The sequence below is a fragment of the Ovis canadensis genome, chromosome 4, assembly GCF_042477335.2.
Source record: "Ovis canadensis isolate MfBH-ARS-UI-01 breed Bighorn chromosome 4, ARS-UI_OviCan_v2, whole genome shotgun sequence".
Taxonomy (NCBI): domain Eukaryota; kingdom Metazoa; phylum Chordata; class Mammalia; order Artiodactyla; family Bovidae; genus Ovis; species Ovis canadensis.
The window spans coordinates 19324016-19348247 of NC_091248.1; the positions used below are offsets into that span (position 1 = coordinate 19324016).

The 24232-nt window shown below is 51.1% G+C and overlaps 1 protein-coding gene across 3 annotated transcripts in view; it reads left to right on the forward strand.

Annotated features, from left to right (window-relative positions):
- The window catches only part of COBL (cordon-bleu WH2 repeat protein), a 304019-nt gene that overhangs the window by 277594 nt on the left and 2193 nt on the right, over positions 1-24232 (forward strand). For all 3 annotated transcript variants that reach the window (XM_069587302.1, XM_069587304.1, XM_069587303.1), the window contains 4 exons: positions 8221-8318; positions 9522-11356; positions 12378-12497; positions 13168-13422. In XM_069587302.1, the coding sequence (XP_069443403.1) occupies positions 8221-8318; positions 9522-11356; positions 12378-12497; positions 13168-13422 (2308 nt within the window). The remainder of the gene's footprint in view (positions 1-8220; positions 8319-9521; positions 11357-12377; positions 12498-13167; positions 13423-24232) is intronic.

Genomic DNA, 24232 nt, shown 5'->3' on the forward strand with positions numbered 1-24232 from the left:
ATGTTGTTCTCCGTAGTGGCAGCAACCAATTTACATCCCCATCAACAGTGTAGGAGGGTTCCCTTTTCTCCACATCCTCTCCAGCATTTATTGTTTGTAGACTTTTTGATGATGGCCCTTCTGGCCTGTGTGAGGTGATGCTTAATTGTAGTTTCGGGACTTGACCACTCACTTCAGTTTTCTTGTCAGTACAGTGGAGATCTACGGTACCACCCCCTTAGAATGGTCCCTGACATATTGCTAGCCTTCAGAAATTGATGGCTGGTTTTATCATTATTATCGTTGATGTTGTTTATTTAAAACTGCCTGAGGAAGGACAGAAACGATATGCTGAAGAATCCATGTAACTGTGTCTGCCTCTGACCATCTGCCTGAGTTAATTGTTTATCTTTGTCTGAAAAGAAACCTTGCGCACACACCCGTGCGTGCATCCAGTCCCCTCACTTCACGGGAAATAGACGGGGAAACAGTGGAAACAGCGTCAGACTTTATTTTGGGGGGCTCCAAAATCACTGCAGATGGTGACTGCAGCCATGAAATTAAAAGACGCTTGCTCCTTGGAAGAAAAGTTATGAACAACCTAGATAGCATATTCAAAAGCAGAGATATTACTTTGCCGACCAAGGTCCGTCTAGTCAAGGCTATGGTTTTTCCAGTGGTCATGTATGGATGTGAGAGTTGGACTGTGAAGAAGGCTGAGCACCAAAGAACTGATGCTTTTGAACTGTGGTGTTGGAGAAGACTCTTGAGAGTCCCTTGGACTGCAAGGAGATCCAACCAGTCCATTCTGAAGGAGATCAGCCCTGGGATTTCTTTGGAAGGAATGATGCTAAAGCTGAAACTCCAGTAGTCTGGCCACCTCATGTGAAGAGTTGACTCATTGGAAAAGACTCTGATGCTGGGAGGGATTAGGGGCAGGAGGAGAAGGGGACGACAGAGGATGAGATTGGTGGATGGCATCACTGACCCGACGGACGTGAGTCTGAGTGAACGCCGGGAGTTGGTGATGGACAGGCAGGCCTGGCGTGCTACGATTCATGGGGTCACAAAGAGTCGGACAGGACTGAGCGAATGAACTAAACTGAACTGAGATGGGGAGATGGAGGAGGCAATGGCACCCCACTCCCGTGTTCTTGCCTGCAGAATCCCATGGACAGAGGAGCCTGGGGGGCTATAGTCTGTGGGGTCACAAAGTGCCAGACGTGACTGAGCGACTGAACAATAACAAGACGTTGAGAGAGACAGAGGGCTGTTACCTCCTGCCTGCTTACAGGGATGCTGGTGGAACCAGCATTATCTCTAAACTCTCATGTCCTAAAGGCAGTCTTGCTGGAATCAGGCAGTTCATCTCTCGGTGTATCAATCTTGTGAAACTCTCACTCCTGAGTCTGTTTTGGGAACATTAGTTCCATAGGTATGCTCCTGCTGCTGCTAAGTCACTTCAGTCGTGTCCAACTCTGTGTGACCCCATAGATGCCAGCCCACCAGGCTCCCCCGTCCCTGGGATTCTCCAGGCAAGAACACTGGAGTGGGTTGCCATTTCTTTCTCCAATGCATGAAAGTGAAAAGTCAAAGTGAAGTTGCTCAGTCATGTCCGACTTAGCGACCCCATGGACTACAGGTATGCTATAAGGAGTAAATGAGAGCGACTGGGTAAGTGGGTATCAGGCTCTGGTTTTCAACAGTAGATCACACTGAAATCATGTTCAGAGGCTCAAAAGACAGAAACTATAGCTTCTCTGGGGGAAGCATGTCTCCCTTAAATGTCCACTGACGGCCTACCCTCCACCTAGCAATCACCAAGCTCCTTCTCAGCCCCCACCTCTTTGTGAGTGGTGGGCATGAGGGCTGTGGAAGAGAGAAACCATGCCAGTGTCTGCAGGGCTGATGGTTTCAAGACATTTATGGAACTGAGCCTGCAGGTCGTGGGTGGAGGGACTAGAAAGTGGCTCTGCTCCTGGCTTTGCAGCCCTAGAACTTTGTAACTATAGGAGCCCTGTGACCTAGCAGCATTTAGAGATATTCTATACTTTCTAGAACTCTGCAACTTCTTAGCTCTAGGAAGGAACTTTGTGACTCTAGCAGCATTTAGAAACATTCTATATATTCTAGATCCTACAAGGGAGCATTTAGAAACATTTTATACACTCTAGACCCTGAAACTCCCTTAACTGTGAGAACTCTGTGACCACAGAAACATTTATATATATTGTATACTTTCTAGAACACTGCAGTTTTGTAACTAAAGGATCTTTATGCCAGCAAGAGCATTTAGAATCATTTAAACATCTGGTCCCATCACTTCTTGGGAAATAGATGGGGAAACAGTGGAAATAGTGTCAGACTTTATTTTGGGGGGCTCCAAAATCACTGCAGATGGTGATTGCAGCCATGAAATTAAAAGACACTTACTCCTTGGAAGGAAAGTTATGACCAACCTAGATAGCATATTCAAAAGCAGAGGCATTACTTTGTCAACAAAGGTCTGTCTAGTCAAGGTTTTGCCTGTGGTCATGTATGGATGTGAGAATTGGACTGTGAAGAAAGCTGAGCCCTGAAGAATTGATACTTTTGAACTGTGGTGTTGGAGAAGACTCTTGAGAGTCCCATGGACTGCAAGGAGATCCAACCAGTCCATTCTAAAGGAGATCAGTCCTGGGATTTCTTTGAAAAGAGTGATGCTGAAGCTGAAACTCCAGTAGTTTGGCCACGTCATGCAAAGAGTTGACTCATTGGAAAAGACTGATGCTGGGAGGGATTGTGGGCAGGAGGAGAAGGGGACGACAGAGGATGAGATGGCTGGATGGCATCACTGACTTGATGGACGTGAGTCTGAGTGAACGCCAGGAGTTGGTGATGGACAGGGAGGCCTGGCATGCTGGAATTCATGGGGTCGCAAAGAGTCTGACAAGACTGAGCAACTGAACTGAACTGAACTGAATACCTTTCAGAATGCTAAAACTTTGTAACTATACTAACAAAGGAACATTTAAAAACATTTAAGATGAGGGCAGGGAAGGGACTATGCTGTGGGTACAGTGGCTACCATACTAATTAAAAAATAATGTTAAATATTTAATGAAAAGTAATTTGCTTATTATTTTTCACTTTTTTAATGTGATTACAAGAAGATTTCAAATTACGCATGTCGCTCATATCACATTTCTACTGGACACCATTGTTCTAGAACTCTGAAGCTTTGTAAATAGAAGGCCATTTGTAAATGGAACATAGAAGTTAAGCATATATGACTGTCATCAACTGTATATTTTCCCAGGCTTCTTGCCTTTAGTTTATCAAGTGATTGTTTTGAATTCCCACGGGTTGTTTTGGTTGTCGTCAGCAATTGAATTGCTAGCTGAAAAGGGCATCTTTTTCCTCTCAGACTTCTTTTTTTTCCTGTGACTGGATAAATTATTTAAAGAAACTTTCCTAGCCACATCAAAAAGAAAATGATTTCATGTGCTGGAGTGGGGAAGGCCTGCGCACACTCTGTTTTCTCTCTGATATAAACAGGGAAAGAAGGGAAGGCGCCTGTTTGCCTGGGCGCTGCTGGCTCTCCTGCGGGAGGGGGTGCCGAGCCCATCACTGGCCCCGCCCACCAAGGGCGGCCTGCTGCCCCCAGCCCCGCCCCCGAGGCTGCTCCGCTGCCTGGGAGTGCTTCCGCTGCACGCGGCAGCACCACCGTTCTCCGTCCCCTTGCGTTTGGCGGCGGCTGCTTGTCCGCCACGGTGTTCTCTGTGGAGTCACCTTTCGTGGGAGGAAGGGTTACTGGTGATGTTTATTCAACACGAGCAGCTGGTATCAGAACGTCTGCACTGCGTGTTTGCCCTCACTTTCTTGGTCTCAAGCCAAAACAAACTGTCAATAAGAAACCTATATTAGAAACCGGAGTGTGTGCTGGGCACGAGGAACGATGCCCGGGAGAAAAACACCTGTGCAGCTGACTTTCAGCTGAAAAGAGGCCGTGGTGTTTCTGGCCAACTGTGCCTCTTTGGGACACATCCTAGGGCCCTCCTGCTAAGCCCGCAGAATCTGCCCTCCAAGCCCAGGGAGCCAGGTGCTTCTAGCTTGTTGTTACAGAAAGAGAGGAAGGGTTATAATCAATTAGAAGTGGATGGGGTGGGGGAGGAACGGAAATCACATTCTGCTTAATCTCTCCTCGCTGAAGCTGTATGTTTGAAAGCAAAATAGGTACATCACCACTGGTATCTTTGGGCCAGAAAATCCGTTCATGCAGAAGCCCAGAATCCAGAGAGTGGGGGCCCCCCCTCTGCCTTGCGTCGGGAGGGGCACCAGCTGCAGAAGGGAAGTGGTCACAGGCCTGCCTTGCTCCACGCCAGAGCTGCTTGGCATCCTTGGGAGAAGCACCAGTCAAGGACCCAGGTTCCCTCCCTCCAGAGCACTCCCAAGGCCGGTGGCTTATGTCGGTGTCCATTTTCTCCTCCTGGACAAGCAGTGCCCCAGGGAATCAGGTCCACACTGGGGTGTCAGGAGCAAGGGTGGGCCAGAGGTGGATGCGGGTGTCAGCACAGTGTAGAGTTGAGCGTCTGCGGAAAACCTCTGATTGTACAAGAGGCAGATGGAAGAAAGGGGTGGGCAAGACTGCTGAGCTAAGTGGAAGGCAGAGGACTAGATGTAGGGACCCCAGACTTCACAAGAGGGCCTGGATGGGAGGTGAGACGGGCAGGCAGAGCGGATCTGAAGTTCTGAGCCTGGGGCTTGGCCACTGATGGTTAGATGGGGCGGCTCAGGCCAGCGTCTGGGTGGGAGGACGTGGTGAAGGGCTGGCTCGGGCCCTGCTATGGTGCCTCCTTTAGGGTTTATGGCTGTCACACAGTGGTTTAGGATCATCACTGGGATTGCTGGGCTCTCAATAGCAAAATAAAATTATAAACACAACATATTATGTGTATTGGGCATGGTATAACAAATATGTAAACTGCTTTTCATAAAATAATTATAGTGATCATTAGAGGGCTTCCTGGGTGGTGCTAGTGGTAAAGAACCCACCTGCCCAGAGCAGGAGCTGCAGGGGACCTGGGTTCAATCTCTGAGTCAGGAAGATCCCCTGGAGGAGGGCAGGGCAACCCACTCCAGTATTCTTGCCTGGAGAATCCCATGGACAGAGGAGCCTGGTGGGCTACAGTCCATGGGGTTGCAAAGAATCATTTTAAATGTTGTCTGTTTGAAAAAAATCACCTCATCACTCAAGCCTCCTTGTACCAAAATGAGCATACTCCAAGGACAAAGGATAAAATATTTGCCGTAATCCATCCGTTTCAACAAATCACCCTGGCTGGTAGTGGTGTCTAGATCTCTGAGTCACCCTTGTCTTCAGACACAGATTCCTTTTAGATCGCCATGACCCTCCTGGATGGAGCAGTATGTCTTGATTTCTTCACATGACACATGTGCTTCATCTATGACCTGTGTTTCCACCCCCACATTATAATCACATATCGACACAGCAGTGGAGGGAACTCCCTGCTGCCAGAAGCTGGAGATGTCTCCCCATGAATACGGTGAACATGGTGGCTCATATTTTCCTTCCACGGAATTATTAAGGCAAATTATCAAAAGAGAGGAGAAGGCAATGGCACCCTACTCTAGTACTCTTGCCTGGAAAATCCCATGGATGGAGGAGCCTGGTAGGCTGCAGTCCCTGGGGTCGCGAAGTCAGACACGACTGAGCGACTTCACTTTCACTTTTCACTTTCTTGCATTGGAGGAGGAAATGGCAACCCACTCCAGTGTTCTTGCCTGGAGAATCCCAGGGACGGGGGAGCCTGGTGGGCTGCCGTCTATGGGGTTGCACAGAGTCGGACACGACTGAAGCGACTTAGCAACTGCAGCAGCATCAAAAGAGAGGCTAAAGAACCAAAGGTCCTACAAAGTTAAAACTATGCTTTTGCATCTTGATGTACCTGTTTGCATTGCTTTCCAGTTTAAACTAGGAGCAACAAGTGTTAAGAGTCTCAGATTCCTTGCATTTTCATCAGTTCAAGATGATTTTCATTCTCTAGTTCACCTTTTATAAAGTAATATCATCAGTGGAACTTTTCTCTTAAGTTGTTTTTTAATTAGTTTTCTTCTAAGAATACATTATTTTATTTTTATTGAAGTATAGCTGATTTTGTTTAGTCACTAAGTCTTATCTGACTCTTTGCGACCCCATGGACTGCAGCATGCTAGGCTTCCCTGTCCTTCACTATCTCCTGGAGTTTGCTCAGACTCATGTCCATTGAGTCAGAGATTCTATCCAACCATCTCATCCTCTGTCACCCCCTTCTCCTCCTGCTCTCAATCTTTCCCTGCATCCCAGTCTTTTCCAGTGAGTTGGCTCTTTGCATCAGGTGGCCAAAGTATTGGAGCTTCAGCTTCAGCATCAGTCCTTCCAGTGAACATTCAGGATTGATTTCCTTTAGGATTGACTGGTTTGATCTTTGTCACGACGTATTAGATGCAGATGTGCAGTTAAGTAAATATGCATATATATTTACTTATATATGTATAATATGCATATGAATGTAAACATGTATAGAACTTAAACTTAGTCATTCAGTCATGTCTGACTCTTTGCAACCCCATGGACTGTAGCCTGCCAGGCTCTTCTGTCCATGGAATTCTCCAGGCAAGAACAGTACAGTGAGTTACCATTCCCTTCTCCAAGGGATCTTCCTGACCCAGGGACTGAATGGTTGAGCCTGGGTCTCCCGCATTGTAGGCAGATTCTTTACTGTCTGAACCACCAGGAAAGCCGTCATACACACATCCATGTATGTATATGTGTGCATATGCATTCTTTCTGAGATTGTTTTCCCTTATAGGTTATTATAAAATATTGAGTGTAATTCCATGTGCTCTAGTTTTTAATTCTTATTGATATCATTCTATTCCCATAGAACAATGTGATTTTGTGTGCTTGGAAGGGAAGGCAAATACTCTGAAGGAAAAGTGTAGATATAATTTTGTCTGACTAGGCTTTAAGCATTCTAAACTAAGAACCAACCTTTGAAAAAGTTTTCCATGTTAAATACTACTTTAGAGAGCCCTTAGCATTTTTTTCTGCCATATGCTTGATTGAATATATAAATTAAATTTATCTAAACCATCGTATTCTGTGGAAGAGAAAGACACAAGTTTAGCAAATGCATCCAATTAAGTCTTATGGCAAAAGCAACAGGAAAGGCAAGTCTTCTGGCTCTGTGGCCATCGTTAATTGGTCCATAGCTGCACGCATCTCGGCCAGCGCCCTTTGTCTGCCGTGTCAGAGGACATTAGCTGAGTTGGATCTGGAAGCCACTTCCTGGCTCCCAAAGGGACACAGTCACCAAGTAAGAAAGACTCATTTACCAGAACACAAACTGTGCTATGTAAGTGAGGACGGTACAAAGCACATTTCATGCATCATTATCTCGGCCTGATTAGTAACAATGGAAACTGGTCCTTGATTCTAACGATCAGCGGGAAAGACCTTCCGCTTTTGCAGAAGAGGGATAATCACCCCGTACGTGTCTCTGTTCTTGGCACCACGAGACAAAAGAGACCAGAGCCTCTGCAAGGGCTGCTCTCAAATCGCTTTGGCAGCTGTTGTCTCACAGATGCTACTGTCCAGGGCTAAAGAAAAGGAAAGCCCAGCTTTCCCCAGCAGGTAGGGACATCTTCCTGGACACCCAGGTGGCAGGGCCGTGAGGCACCTGTGGACACAGACGTGGCAGCCCTCCCAGGCTCAGGAGCCCCTGCGAGCAGGGACAGCTGCACTCTCAGCCTCTCAGCACACGGTCACTTCTCTGGGAAACGGCAATCATGACCTTGCCTGCCTCCTAACTGCTTGTGAGGCTTCCCATGGCAAAAGAACCCATGTGGGAAGGCTCACGGCGTGCAGGGGTTGCTTCCCTGGCCTCCCTCCCCCATCCAGTCACTGCCGTGTGGGCGTGGGGAGGTGGCACGGCCAGAGGGGTGGTCACTGCTGCCCTGAAGTTCCCTGTTGGAGTGGTCGAGGCTGTGCACCACACGCACGCATGTCCATACACACAGCATATACACACCACACACACAGACACACACCGCATCTGTGTCTCAGGCATTCCAAGGACAGCAGTGCCTATGGAATGGCCTGACTTTAAGTTATACCTGCCTCAGGTATTTCCAGAAAAGAGTCAGTTACATAAATAATGAGCTAAATGAATGCTCCCTTTTCTTCTTGGTTTTCCCTAGAAACGGAAAAGCTGCCCCAGCCTCACACGAGGAGGAGGAAATATTCATGACTGGACAGTTCCAGAAAAGCCTTGCAGAACTGGACGCAGACCTGGAAGGTAAGCACCGCCCCTCCTGCCTGGTCGTCTCTGCTGGGGCCAGGCACCCTGAGGGCTGTCAGGGTTGCTGACTGCACCGCGTGTGACCACGTGCAGAAGATGTGTGCAGAGGAGATGTGGCTCCGAGAGAGGAAGACCCAGGCTGGGGGCCAAGCACACAGGGAGCTCAGCTCCCGGAGGGGCCGTGCACCTGGGCAGCCGAGCAGTGCCGAGGAAATGTCCGAGCAGGCGCTTACAGCCTGCTCTGAGTAATACTGATTACACACATTAAAAGTCTACACACATGAACCAAAGAAGAAGTTCTCAGCCCTCAGATGAGTTAGGGGAACACTGGGTGCCACTCTGGCGAACAGGCCTCTATTAAACCTCCTCCGCCATGACCTGCTAACACGTGGTCTGACTTTCAGTGAGGAACACAGCATGCAGCATCTCACCAGGGACCCCTGTTCCTGGGGGCATCCCAGGGACTGCACTTCTGTGTGTGTATCGGACAGAATAGTGTAAGGTCTGAGCAGATACACACCAGCTCAGTGAACAACCAGAAATCTTTCCAACAAAGGCACACAGTCTAGAAAGTAGATAAAGGCCTTGCCCGACAACCAAATAAAACAAGAAGGAGGCAGATTCCAGAGCTGACCCAGCCTTTTGTCTGCCTCACTTTTCCATTTTCTGTCCTCAAATGGGGTTGACAGAGCTAGGAAACCTTTATCAACCTTGGTCTGTCCCTCAGACTCTGCCTGCAGGCCCACTATGTCCTTTAGGGCTAATGGGGACTCAAGGCATTGTCACCTGCCTCTTAGGAAGCAGAACAAGAGCAACTTGACCCATAGATTCTGTGGTGCTCCTTGTGAACCAAATCAAAAGGAAAGTAAAAATCCCAAATCCACCTTCCCATCCTGCTCTGAGGTGGTGTTTACTGAGGGCTTGGACTTCAACATCAATTTGTAAGCAAAGATACTGGCAAAATGTGGTACCTCAGTGCCTGCCCCCAAGGCATCATGAATCTGCAGACAGGTCTTTGATTGGGTCCTGTGCGCTGAGACTGGCTCTGGGCATGCGTAGGCGACAACCGAAATGACCCTAAATAACCTACACCGAAGGACCCTCAGGAGATGAAAATCAGGGTGGGATTTCCACAGGTTAAGGGGCATCAGAATCATCCAAGTGGGCTCTGCCTGTGACCTGAGTTGTGCTTCTTTGCAGAAATGGAAGAAAGCTACGAAGCTGACGCAGGCCCCCTCACCAGCTCTGTACATGGCATGTCCACTCCCCATGGTGACACTGAGGCAATCCCGGTGACATTCATAGGCGAGGTTCTCGATGACCCCGTGGATTCAGGCGTGTTTTCCAATAGAAACAACAACGCCGGCTCCTTCGACTTGGGGAGCACAGCCGACAGTAAGGCTCAGCCACCACCATGCCAGGCCGAGTGCCCCCAGCAGCACAGGCAGAGGTGGGCAGCCGGGCCCAGCTCACCAGCTCCTTCCCAGGAGCCCGAGAGAGAGGTCAGGTCAGCTTTGACCAACACCTGGCAGGAGGTGGATCCCAGGAAGATGGAGCCCACAGCGAGTTCTGCTTCAGCACTTCACACTCACCACTTGAATGGGAAGGAGGAAGGCAGGGTGCCTGGCTCTGCTCACAGCGGGGGGACCCCAGCCCCCGGGAGGGTGATCCCGCAGCTGGGGAAGGAAAAGGCAAGCGATGGTAAAGGTGATGTCTCAACGCTACCGCCATGGCACCAACGAGGCCAACACCCAGCGGGGAGTTATGGCCTTAAATATGGCCTCACAACTTATAAAATTGTCCCTCCGAAGTCAGAGATGAAATGCTACGACCGGGGGGCATCCCTCTCCGTGGGTGCCATTAAGATCGATGAGCTGGGGAACCTGGTGAGCCCCCACGCGCATGCCGGCAGGACCGTAGTCCCCTCATCGCCCACTCTGGAGGCAGAAACCCCACCCATTGGAAAAGTCAGAGAATTCTGGAGATCCAATTCTGTAGAGAAGCACTCTGGCCGGCCCACAGGGGGGCCCAAGAGGACCCCCGCCCCCACCACCCCCACAAATCCGCAGCCTCGGGAAAGCAGACTGAGAGGCGAGCCCACCTCCCCAGACCCCCAGGGAGCATTGCCTGGGCCCCAGCCTCCCCACTCAGAGGACGGGAGCGCTCTGGGGCAGGGGAGAAGCTGGCCACCCCCAGCAGCCGCTCGCCCCCTCCAGGTGCCAGCAGCTAATGCTGCGGAAGTCCTGTTTCTCAGACCTCAGAGGAGAACGTCCAGTCAGTACATGGCCTCTGCCATTGCCAAGCGGATAGGGACCCCGACAGTCCACAGTGATGTGGGGAGGAGACAGGGTAATACCCAGAGGGCCTGCGAAGGCACAGCCCCAGAGCCAGCGGTAGCGCCTCCTGTGGTGAAGGACAGTACCACCCCCAGCCCAAACCCAGGGACGGGCGTTCGTCGTGACGGGGGGGAATCGACGGCAGGACCCCATGCTGGATGGCAAGTCAGCTGCCCTTACGGGAAGCTGTCTGCTCAAGACTGCCCGTCTGGCGTCCACAGAAATTCCCATGGCTCACTAGTCACAGCTGCCCAAAGGGACCAGGCTTCTGTGGGACAGAGCTGTGGTCTCAGTGGGGAGCAAAGCACAAGGACACACAGGACCAACTCGGCATCTGACCCCGAGTGCAAGTCTGATGGCTCGAGTCCCTCACGCCCTCGCTCAGGAGACGATCAGACTTCAGGCAGCACCCTGGTGAATGGCTCCCGGTGGGTCCCCATCCACAGCGAGCCTCCTTGCTCTCCAAGAGTGTCAGATACAAACAGCCGGGCTGGACAGGAGCCCCCACAACGGGAGGAAAAGCCCAGTTCGTTAAGCACAGGTGCACTTGAAGCTGATGGTAAACTGCCAGCCAGCATCTTCGGGCCACAGAAGAAATTCAGGCCTGTGGTCCAGAGGCCGGCTCCAAAAGACACATCCCTGCACAGCGCCTTGATGGCGGCCATCCACTCGGCAGGAGGCAAGGACAGGCTCCGCAAGGTGAAGTTCTTGGTGGGCTTCTGCCTCAGGGATGGCCTCTCCCCTACACTACTCACAGATCTGAGGTGACATCAGAGGAGGGGGACCAGGCGAGGGATGTGGGGGACTGCATGGGCTTAATTTTACCCGGATTTCCGCCTCCCTGCCTATGGAGTGGTTTAAGTAGAACCACTAAGGAGACAAAACTGATGACTTTGGTTTGCCCACACTGCCTTTAAGGCTCTTGACTGCCCTGGGGAAAGGTGTCAGCAATACATAGTCCTTGTGTGGGCATGGGGGAGTGGAGGCGTGGGGTGGGGTGCCGGCTTGTGGAGGAATCATCCATATCTGGTCCTTGAGCCTGGACAGGGAGATGGAGAATCAGGCTGAGGCCCTGCCCCCTATCACCCTGCATTTTCAGCAGTGGTGGGCTGAAGCCTTGGGGAAAATTTTATGACACCTGCCCCCCGTGTAGGAATTTATCACCTTGCAAATGTCATTTAACAGCTACCCTGACACTGAGGATTAGCAACTGTTTCCTTCACTTTGCCACTGAGGAAAGAGGGAGATGACATTTGGGGAGGGTGCCCACGAGGGTGCCCACCCTGTGCCTCCCCAGACACACAGCTTCCGATTTTGCATTTTGTTGCTGTTGTTTGGTCGCTCAGTCATGTCTGACTCTTTGTGGCCCCATGGACTCTAGCCCACCAGGCTCCTCTGTCCATGGGATTTCCCAGGCAAGAATACTGGAGTGGGTATTCCCTTCTCCAGGGGATCTTCCCCACCCAGGGATCAAACCTGCATCTCCTGCATTGCCAAGCAGATTCTAGCTGAGCCACCAGGGAAGCCCCATAATTTTTATATAGTGTGAAGTCAATCCAGAACAGCACCCTGATACTTCTACCTTCTAACAGACAGAGATGGTAAAACTGACCCTGCAGGCCTGACCTGATAACTATGGGCTTTCTTGCGTACTGCCTTATAGTCGTCATCTCCCCGTCACCTAAGTGACAGGAGTTGACGTCATTAATAAATATTCTAGATTCCAGAACGCGGCTCAAAGGGAGGGCCAAAGAAACCGTCCTACACTGAGGCGGACTGCGAGCGCTCAGCCCTCCTGGCGGCCATACGCGGCCACAGCGGGACCTGCAGCCTGAGGAAGGTGAGGGGGCCACACACACACACACACACACACACACACACACACACCGCAGTGACCCCTGAAACACTGCACAAGCCAGGGTGATCCTCCAATTCCCTGAGCGACGCTAAGTCATCACTGGAGCGGCCAGCCCGGCCGCGGGAGAGGCCCTGAGGGCCAGTCTCTCCTGAAGGTGTGAGTGTTTCCTGTACACTCCTGCCTGCGCCTCCCCACACTCCCAGGACACTGAGCGGGCTGCAGGGCCGGGTCACCCAGCAGCAGAGGCGCTGGCCACAGCTCCTGGATGGATGCTACCTGCTGGGGCTGGTCTGACACAGTCGCAGGACCCCCCAGACCTGAGCTCAGGGACAGAGGGTCATGCACCTTCTGCAGCCAGAATCTAAGGGAAAACCGGGTGGGCACCTTCCTCTCCGTGTTTGGAGGAGGGGTCCTTCCCACTGATTGGCTGTTGCTGTGTGCCTGGCCTCAGGGTCTGTCCAGGCAGGCCCAGGTGAGGTAGGAGGGCAGGGGTCTCAGGAGGGCAGCCCTGCTCCCTGCCAGCAGTCACTGACCTGACGGAGAGCCCCAGGATGGGGAGCAGACACGGCCCCCGGGTTTTTTCAGGGTCTGAGAAGCGCTGCTTCTTGGAGAGGATGTTTGGGACCCTGTCATTTCACCGTCTTGTTGCTAGGTCACGTCCTCCGCCTCTGAGGAGCTCCAGAGCCTCCGCGATGCTGCCCTGTCTGCACATGGGCTGGACCCCTTGCGGGCAGAAGACTTTGGGGTCCAGTCCCAGCCACCCCCACCTGCTCCAGTTGCCCAGGCGCCCACCTCATCCCAGTCAGCGTCGAGGTACAGCTCAGGCCCCCTCGGCAACCCGGTGGACGCCAGACAGGCCTTGATGGACGCCATCCGCTCCGGCACCGGAGCCGCGAGGCTGAGAAAGGTGAGGGTGTGAGACGCGGCGTGCACGCTCCCTCGGGCTGCAGGGAGGCCCAGGTCACCCCAACCGCCTCTGCTCCCCCACCGTCCATCTGGGATGCATCCTGCGGGGCCCTGGTCGGGGTCCAGGCGACAGCATCCGTATGGAAAATGATTGTTTTTGCAGCCCCTTGGGCGGAGCACACGTTGCTGGTTTTTCTGCAGTTTCTGCTCTATGCTGTCTTCTGTTTGGTCTGTACATATCGCCTACTGGTCCCTGAAAGCAGTGGATTTTGTGGGATCCAAAGTAGGGTTCCCAAATTTTAAGGACTTTGATTAGGTAGGTTTTGAGATCTGCTTTAACTCCATAATGATTCTGTGAATAGACTGATATTCTTTCCCTGCCCATTTCTAGCAGGTGGGAAGTTAGGCTAATCATAGGGAGGTGGTGCCAGGTATTACTTTCCGAGAGATCATTTCCAGATCCTAAGCTTAAGTCCTCACATGCCCCTGAAGAGGGCAGTACTATGATTCTTCTCATTTTACATAAAAAGTGAATGAGGCTCAGAAAAGCTGAGTGACCTGGCCTTGGTCACATAGGGCTGGACCCGGTGGGCACAGAAGGCCCTCAGAATGAAGGAGAGCAGCTGGCCCGCGAGATGGGTGAGCCACTTCCACGGAGGGGGGCAGGCACTGCTGAAAACTTTCCCTCCAGGAGCTTAGGGTGGCAAGGAGGGCAGGGGAGGCTCCCACAGGCAGCACCGCGGAAGGCGGTCCTTGCTGAGTTCAGGGATGGTGTGGCAGCCTGGGCTGGAGTGGCCTTAGCACACTAGCTGGAGCCTCCCTGGGGCCACAGGCAGAACTCTCGGGTAGGCCCCAGAGTGTGTCCCTGTGCTGGAGAGATGTCCCCAGCTGTGCTCTGTGGCCCTAACAGGGACCCAAGACAGCAGGTAGCGAGAATGCTAAGGGCACTCCATTTACCGAAAGCTCAGCCCTGCCTCAGGATGCCGCGAGAAACTGCACTTAACCCCGTGGCCTTGGATGCCAGACTGTCCTCTGGATGCCAGTGAGGGGATGGGGGAGGTCAGTTAAAATTGTTAAGGGCTTTCAATTTGTCTTTACTTGTTTCCATTTCTCCATAAGTTATATCTTGATGAGCTTAGTGCTTTATTACATGAAATGAGGGAAAGTGAAGACATCGGGGTGCATGGCTAAGTAAGTGTCCTAACAGTTAGACCTTGTGGAAGCTGATGAAGACAGCTCTGTAATTCAAACCTGAGACAACCTCTCTCCTCCATCCATGTCTCAACATCAAAGTGAAAGTAAGGGCCAGTCGTGGGTCAGAATGGCCAACATCAAAATGTCTACAAAAAACAAATGCTGGAGAAGGTGTGGAGAAAAAGGAACCCTCTTACCCTGTTGGTGAGAATGTAAGTTAGTGTAGCCACTGTGGAGAAAAGTATAGAGTTCCCTTAAAAAATAGTTTTTTTAAGTTTTTTTCAAAAAACTAGAAATACCATATGATTCAGCATTGCCACTCCTGGGTATATATCTGGAAAAGACAAAAACTCTAATTCAGAAAGATACATGCACCCAAATGTTCGCAGCAGCACTATTTGCAATTACCGAGACATGGAAGCAACTTTAGTGTCCATCGACAGATGGATGGATAAAGATGCGGTGCGTATATACACTGGAATACGACCCAGCCATGAAAGAGAATGGAATGCCAACTGCGCAACATGGATGGACCTTCACTTATCATACTAAGTGGTTCAGACAGAGAAAGACAAATATTGCATGGATATTACATATGCAAAATCTAAAAAAAAAAAAAAGGACACGAACTGATTCACAAAACATAAGCAGATACACAGACATAGAAAACAAACTTATGGGTACCAAGGGAAAAGTGGGGGATGGGAGTTTGAGACTGGCCTATACACACTACTGTATGTAAAATAGGGAATCAGCAAGGGCTTACTGTACAGCATAGGCAACTATCTTCATTATCTTGTCGTAGCATATAGTCAAAAATAATCTGAAAAAGTAGCCGTGGTGGGAGGCCCTCAGTGGTAAAGAATCCACCCACAATGCAGGAGATGTGGTGTGACCCCTGGGTCAGGAAGATGCCCTGGAGGAGGAAATGGCCACACACTCCAGTATTCTTGCCTGGAGAATCCCGTGGACGGAGGAGCCTGGGGGGCTGCAGTCCATAGGGTCACAGAAGAGTTGGAAATGACCGAAGTGACTGAGAATGCACACATTTATGTCTATATCTGTCTGTCTATCCATCTATATATTCCTGAGTCACTTTGCTGTACACCTGAAGCTAACATAATATTGTTAATCAACTATAGTTCAAAGAAAGAAAGTGCCGGTGGTTCGCAGAGAATCCAAAGCAACACAGCTGGTTATGAACCCTGATGGTTCAGCTGGTCCCTGGGAATGATTTAGAGTTTCTGAAAACATTGTTTTCAAAGTGAAATCCACAAGACATCTACATGCTGTGGTTGTAGATTTTTCAGAAGTTTGAGCCTACAAATCTGCAGTTTTACCGAATCCCTTTCCACTGAGGTTTGAGATCATTATCTGTGTCATTTGAGCTTTTGATACAGTCTGAGTACCGCTGAATATGAAGGCTGTACTCACTTCTCCTGTACTCATCTTCTCATTGACTGACTTTGGATGGTTTCAGATAGCTGCTCCTCTCCCTGCATCTGGCAGGAGTGCTAAGGAATAGGGGCACCCACGCCACCTTGAACCTCAGGCTTTCTTCCTCTTAGAGTGTGCGCAAGGCCTTCCAGAAAGGAAGGGGGAAAAATCAAGTTTGGGGATTGTCTGAAAAAGCAGAGGAAGCTATTTGTGCTATGGGAAAGAAAGTGAGGAGAAATGCAAGGGCAGTGTTAGAAAGGGCTGTGACCAGGTGGGACCTGCTGGGTGGGAGGTGGGGATGCAGGGAGGGCGTGTCTCCACACAGCAAGCAACACAGCCTGGGGGGCTGGCGGAAGGGGTCATGGGAGGCCCAGGCCTGGCCGTTGCTCATCACTATCTCAGCTTCCTACCAGCTGCTTAAGATGGCAGTCAGACGCCCGCATTTTATTTGTTTCTTGGATTAATCTAAGTGTTGGGACCTGCCTTATCCATATTGGAAGGGTTGAGGCAGTGAGTCTGGTGCATCTGAGATTTTGATGCCCAGAGCAGTATAAGAGATGCCCCTAGGCTGACAGCCGGGCCCCAGATGAAAGGGTGAAGATGACCTGGGAGACCCTGACCATTTTTCTGCCCAGTGCCCCACACCTTACCTGGAGGCCACATAGCTGAGTGATGGGACTGTGCAGGTCACTGCTCTACACAGTAACCCAGACCTCTCCCTGGCAGTCTGCATCTCCCGTTCCTGTAAGCTCTGAAGGACACATGACTTAGGAAGTCAGGACTGTCCATCCACCCCACAGCCTTGGCTCAGCCTCCATCAGGGACGCACAGGGCAGCTAAGACAGTCTGGCCTCACCTGGAGCCCGTGGTTGTCCTCCCAGAGGCACACACCTGACCTCCTTTTCCAGTAGCACCCCCACACACACCATTGGTGTGGTGCCGCAGACCCGTGACACCAGGGGACACGCATGCAGTTCAGCTGGCCAGGGCCAGCTGGGCCTCCGAGGAGCCTGGCGAGGTGGCGCTGCTCTGCGGACGTGGGCCGTGGAGGTCTTTGTGACTTTGCATCAGATGCACTTTCGTATATGTTCTGACACTTGCTCCTCAAGTCATTTGAGCGTTGCCTCTTCAGCCTTCTTTCACCTTTTGGGCTTTTAAAGTTGCATTACCTTGAGGAAAAGATGCAAAGGGCCAGGCTCCGGGACTCATGCCATGTGGGCTGTGCTGTCCGTGGGTTTTCAGTATGAGCAGATGCTCCTTCGTCCTGGGTGTTCAGTGATGCTTCAGGATGCATGTAGCAAGGAAAGCATCCTGGACTGAGGGTGCTCCCTACTCTGCTGGGCAGTGTGAGGGGCTGCAGTGCCTGAGGCCACCTCCTCCAGTACAAGCAGGGCATCTGACCCTGCTGGGAGGGTTCTCGGGGACCAGACTCACTGCTAAACACAGGCACAGTGGCTCACCCTCCTGGAACACGCTCTGTGCTGGCAATGATGCTGCTTATGATAGAAGGCAAAAGCGTAGCTTTGATGTAGGAAAAAGTGAGTTGGCCAATTTTCAAGGCGATTGGAAGTCCATGTGCCTCTCTCCGGTATGTAGTGAACACCTCTGCCTCTGTGTCTGTGCGTGTCAAAGCCACGCCTGCTTTGTCTTTCCTCCAGCCCCAGGTGACAGCATGCTTGGCTTGGCTCAGGCTGCTGTCCCATCCGCAGGAGACATGGCTCTCCTATCTTGAGTGCAAGGCTCAGACCCTGGACCACGCTCCCCCCAGCCCCGATCCACTTCTGCCTTCTACTCCATCCTGAATTCATATTCATGGTGAAACTGCGCCCATCCGGTCGGACAGCCTTTGTCAGTCTGTTTTGAATGCATCCTTTCAGAGGTTCTGGGATGGACAGCAAGTGCCCTTTTAATCCGTGTTTATATTTAAAACATTCACACATCCAGCTATTCATCCACAAGCATTTCCTGAGAACCCACCAGAGTCCAGGATCGCAGTAGCTGCTCACGATAGAGACATGAATGAAGCATTGTCTGTGCCCTTGGGGGTTACAACCAGGAGAAAGAGGGGTTTGTCCTTGGCTTAGCCTTAGGCACATCTCCTAAAGTGGGGGACCTGGTGAAAGCCCCAAGGCCTTTCCTTTGTGTGTCCCAGCAGTCCTCCACGGAGGGCCAAGAGTGAGCATCTCCTCCCTTACGCTCCTGGGCGGGAAGGCTGCAGCTCCCAGCCCACACACGGGAAGGTGGGGCACAGGTGCCCTGTGGCCTTCTCCCCAGCCTTAGCCAGGTCAGGGCCGCTGCTGGCCCAGACCGCAGGGCAGTCCAGCCCGGGCGGCCGGCCTCTAGGAATGCCTCACTAGGTCCCATGACATCCCCGCCCTGGCTGGGCCCTCCCAGGTGTGTGTTTCCCACTGCAGGAATTAACTGAGTCAGACCACACATGTGTCCTGGCGCTTGGTCTTGGCAGCAGACCCCGTGAGAAGTGATTAGACAGCTGACATGACATCAGCGCCCTGGGGACCTGGAGCCAGCACAGGAAAGCAACAGCAGCAACAACCGTCTGTTCTCCTAAGCCAGAGCCCCTTCGCTTGTGGGGGAGAACCCAAGTTCTGTGACCGCGAGCCAGCACGAGCGAACCGTCAGCCACCCACACCCTGGCCCACACTGGGCTCAGCAAGCCCAGTGTAGACCTTTGATGTGTTCCAGTTAGGTTGGAATAGTTCAGAGGTACAGACAGGCCAGCTCTGTCTTTGCTGCCTTGCGACCATCCTGCCTGTTGCAGCCCTTTCAGGTGACCTCTCTTCCCTACAGGTAGAACCCAGGGGTGTCTGCCATCATAGGCTATCTGCTGAGTGACCCCCGAGGATGCTGCTCCCTCTTCCTGAAAGGAAAAGGTTTCACCTCCTAGTTTTGCCAACTAATTCCCAGTCATCCTGCATGTTCCTCAATTAACCTCAAGCCCCCAGGAAGTCTTCCCCTGCCTCCTGGCTGGAGGAGGGGCCCGTCAGAGCATTACCTCATTTCCCCGCACAATCCCATCACAATCTAATCTCAGTGACGATCTGTGTAACGTCTGCATGGTGCCTGCTAGCCTGCCACACTGTGAGCTCCAGCAGGTCCCAGAGCTTTGCACAGCCCCTAACACAGAGTGGTTGCTCAGTAACCATCTTTTGGGAGAATGGAGAGGGAGCAGGCATCTCCTGCTACCATATCATCTGACTCTCCAGACTCTCCCGTCTGTGATGGCAGACACCCCTGGGTTCTACCTGTAGGGAAAAGAGGTCACCTGAAAGGGCTGCAACAGGCAGGATGGTCGCAAGACAGCAAAGACAGAGCTGGCTTGTCTGTACATCTGAACTATTCCAGCCCAACTGGAACACATCAAAGTTGGCAGAGTGCAACTCAGGGTCCCTGCACTCAGAACTCATTGATTTCATAATCATTATAAATTTGCCAAGAATCCATGTCAAGCCAGAAGAAAGCATCTTCTTCTCTGGAAAATAAGACGAGTTGTGGGCACCTCCAGGCTTCCGCCAGGGGTCCTGCTCCCGTTCTGCACAGCTGCTTGACTGACTCCCTCGGGCACCCACGAGTGCCCAGGAGCTGGCCTGTCCAGGCGGGAAGACAGTGGTCGGAGCAGAGAACCCTACTGCTCCCTAACAACCTCTCCCCCGCCCTCACTCCGAGCGTCAGCTCCGTCACCACTGTTCATTTTAGCTTTTCCCGTATAGACATCATTTTCCTTGGCAGGCATGGAAGCAAAACGATGCTTGGGTATTTTTACAGCTTTCTGGCTCAGCCTCAAACTGCAAGCTTTGTCTTTCATTGTTTTTCTTCTTGTCAACCAAACTAAGAAGGAATCTTTTAGGAAGCGTGAATAGGGATACCAGGGAACCTTCTAGAGCTTTTCTCTCTGCAGCATGCCCTTTTCCCCTTGCCAGGAGGGCAGTCTCTCCTCCTGAATTTGGTCACTCCTATCCCCTGATCGTGTGAGCAGACACTGAGCAGCAGGCTACTCCCTTCCTTAGCAAGGTGGCTTATGCTCGGGGGCATGTGCCCTGATCGTGTGAGCAGACACTGAGCAGCAGGCTACTCCCTTCCTTAGCAAGGTGGCTTATGCTCGGGGGCAGGTGCCCTGATCGTGTGAGCAGACACTGAGCAGCAGGCTACTCCCTTCCTTAGCAAAGTGGCTTACGGTTGGGTTGATCCTAATGGCCATCAGCATCATTTTGCTACCTTGTGGCCAATTCTGTTGCCAAGATCTCTCTCACTGAATTGTCCAAGCCAAAGCTTTTTAGTGCTGACCCGCAATTTCCTCTTTGACATCAAAGTTTAGGACTTTTCCTTCCCAAATATTTTTTTGTTTCCTGATAACTGTGAAAATCTGGATTGGGCCATCAGGTTACTATTAGTGATGATGAGAGTTCCTTCCAGGTCTTCAACCAGCCAAGGATTCAAATGCTCTCAGCCCAGGGCCCCTGCACTGGCAACACTCGGCTTGCCAGGCTGGTCTAAAGCAGGGTCACTGCGAGCAGGGGTGTGCTGTCCCCCTTGCTTTACTCACCTGCCCTGTAACTCCCCTCACTGGGCCACGCTCCCACCTGCCCTTTTGTGTCCTGGGAGATTCATCTTCGCAGCTTGGAACTGCCTTCTGAAAGGTGCTTCTCCCAGTGGGGCCGGGCTGTAGGCGGCCACGGTGCCTGGGATGCCTCCTAGTGCTTAGTGTTCAGATGCTCAGTGACATGGCAGTGGGGTTGCTGACTATGCTGTGAGGAGCAGCACAAACCTCATGGGGGTGGGGGAGGTGTCCTGTAATACAGACATCATCACCCCACTTACCAGAGAAGGAGAGGGCACTCCCTCCTTGAGACGTGCCCACCGCAGATGCAAAACCAGTGTCTGCCCACAGTGAATCACTTCCCAGTAGCAAAAAGAATGTGCAAGCAGCAACCCAGAGATAAATCACAAAACAGCTATGCTGAGTGAAAGAAGCCAGACAAGAAAGAAAGTACATGATAGATGGTTCCGTGTATGTACAATTCTAGGAAACGCAAACTACTATGTAGAGATAGAATATCAGTGGTTGTATTGGGACTGGGGAGAGGAGGGCCTGAAAAGGAGCTGAGGACTTGCACACTGCTGGTGGGGATGTAAACTGATGCAGCCCCTATAGAAGATGTTACGGAGAGCCCTTTAAAAGCTAAGAGTGGGACTACCGTATGCTCCAGCGGTTCTACCCCTGGGCATAGACCTGAAGGAAATGAAAACGCTAATTTGAAAAGATTTGTGCACCCTAGTGCTGAAACTCCAATACTGTGGCCACCTGACGTGAAGAGCCAACTCATTGGAAAAGACGCTGATGCTGGGAGAGATTGAACGCAGGGGGAGAGGAGGGCAGCAGAGGACAAAATGGTTAGATAGCATCACTGACTCAGTGGACATGCATCTGAGCAAACTCTGGCAGAGAGAGAAGGACAGGGAAGCCTGGAGTGCTGCAGTGCTTGGGGTCAAAGAGTCAGACGCAACTTAGCAACTGAACAACAACAGCAATGTCATAGTAGAGTTCATTTCAGTAGCCAAAATATGGGAGCAACCTAAGCGTCCATCAACAGATGATGGAAAAACAATAGAATACTGCTGAGCTGAGAGAGTGAAAGAGTGAAGCTGCCATTTGCAACAGCATGGATGGACTTAGTGTATTATGCCTGGTGAAGTATGGACTGAGCAGCCTTTCCCTTCTCCGGCGAGTCTTCCCAACCCAGGGATCGCACCCAGGTCTCCCACATTGCAGGCAGATTCTTTACCAACTGAGCTATCAGGGAAGCCCTGTAGTGAAATAAGTCAGCAGAGAAAGAAATACTCTGTGTTACCACTTGTATGTGAAATCTAAAAACTGAAATGAATGCACATAACAAACCAGAAACAAACTCACGGAGAAAAAACTAGTGGTTGCCAGTGGGGAGAAGGAAGGCAGAGGGGCAAGACTCAGGGAGGAGATTAAGAGCTAAACTGCTGTGTATGAAATAAACTGTAAGGACCTGTGATGCAGCACAGAGAGAATACAGCTGATATTTCATGATAACTTTAAATGGAGTATAATCCATGAAAATACTGAATCACTATTTTATACATCTGAAACTAATATATTATAAATTAACTATACTTCAACTTAAAAAAAAAGAATTAAAAAATATAAAAGTAAATTTAAAAAAATAAAATAACCCCAATCCATCATCTTAACTCTGGTGATGTTTATACACATATATATCAAAACGTATTCAAGTTTACACTTGAAATGCTTGCATTTTATATCAATTAAATTGTTAAAACAATAATAGTAAATATGCATTTAAAAAATCCCTCCCAAGGACCCAACGCCACCTCTGCCTAGGTCTTTCCTCTCGCCCCCCTTCACTGTAGCTTCTAGATGTCCTGACTGTTCATACAACTGCACTTCCCCAACACCCACTCCCCTCCTCCACCCCCGACACTCCCCAACATCCACTCCCCTCCTCCACCCCCTGACACTCCCAAACATCCACTCCCCTCCTCCACCCCCTGACACTCCCCAACATCCACTCCCCTCCTCCACCCCCGACACTCCCAGAACTGCCCCTGTCAAGGTCACAACGCTGCTGGCACCCTTGGATGCAAGAATAGCGCCCTTTATTCTACACGTTTCCAAAGCTCAGTAAACGGGATAAGCATACTATTAACAGGATGCTGGCTGCATTTTCCAATAACAGGCTCAATCTGTTTTTCTTCACACCAACACACATACTGTTTTCTCTGTTGCTTGGATGTTCTGGCAAACTCATTGTGCCGTTTCAGACTGACAATTAAAACCTTTGTTTTGAAGTTAGAAGTGTCTCACCTCTAAAGTTGTCTAGAGCTTGAAGAAAAACCTATCAGAAACAAAACTAGCATACTCTTTAAAAATAAGTTTCTTAGCGTTCCTGCCCTGGGTTCCCTGGACCTCGTGGTGCTGTTGGCAGTCACCATGTGCATCCTTGTCTGCACTCCCCCTGAGCAAGCACCCTGCACGTTCCCCCCGCCCCTCTGAACCATGCTCTGAGTCTTTTTTCCAGTGCCTGTTCCTTTCCCCAAGGCTGCACTCGTCCCTGGAGTCAGTCCTGTGACCTCTCTCTGGCAGACCCTGCTCCATCCAGACGCCACTGGCCCCTAATTCTGTCTCCATCCCAAGCTGGCCTGGGTGTCAGACTACTCAACACCAACAGTGTGTGTTCTCCGGGTTCCATCCAAATCAGCGGGCCTGTCTCCTCCCTCCATGCCTGCAAATCCAGGTCTCATGGCATCTCATCTCTCAGATGGTGTGGGGGTGCCTGCAGCAGAGGGGCTGCTGGTGGATCTGGGAGGCAGGGGCCAGGAACATCCGTGCAGCCATGCAGGCAACCAGCCAGCGGCCGCTTCTCTGCTCAGATGAGCCTTTTGGGGACTGCTGCTGCTGCTGCTAAGTCGCTTCAGTCATGTCCGACTCTGTGTGACCCTGTAGACGGCAGGCCACCAGGCTCCCCCGTCCCTGGGATTCTCTAGGCAAGAACAGTGGAGTGGGTTGCCATTTCCTTCTCCAATGCGTGAAAGTGAAAAGTAAAAGTGAAGTCACTCAGTCGTGTCCAGCTCTTAACGACCCCATGGACTGCAGCCTACCAGGCTCCTCCATCCATGGGATTTTCCAGGCAAGAGTACTGGAGTGGGGTGCCAGGGATTGCTACTTACTAGTATTGGGGCTTCCTGGTGGTGCGGAGGTTACAGCATCTGCCTGCAATGTGGGAGACCTACGTTCGATCCCTGGGTCGGGAAGATCCCCTGGAGAAGGAAATGGCAACCCACTCCAGTATTCTTGCCTGGAGAATCCCATGGACGGAGGAGCTTGGTGGGCTACAGTCCACGGGTCACAAAGAGTCGGACATGACTGAGAGACTTCACTTTCTTTCTTTCAGTATTTGGTCTGGATGGAGACATGCTCTCTGCACCCCAGTTCTCTCGTCTTCATATCGGAGGCAGTACCCATAGTGAAAGCAATAGTGTGTTGTGATTTGATTGAGCTGAAGCCTTATTGAGATGAGATTTGTGCAGGGCTGGAAATGGTGCCTAAAACACAGGAAGCGCACAGGAAGCATTCTAGGTGGTGGTGGTTGTTACCATCATAAGAGATCTGCTTG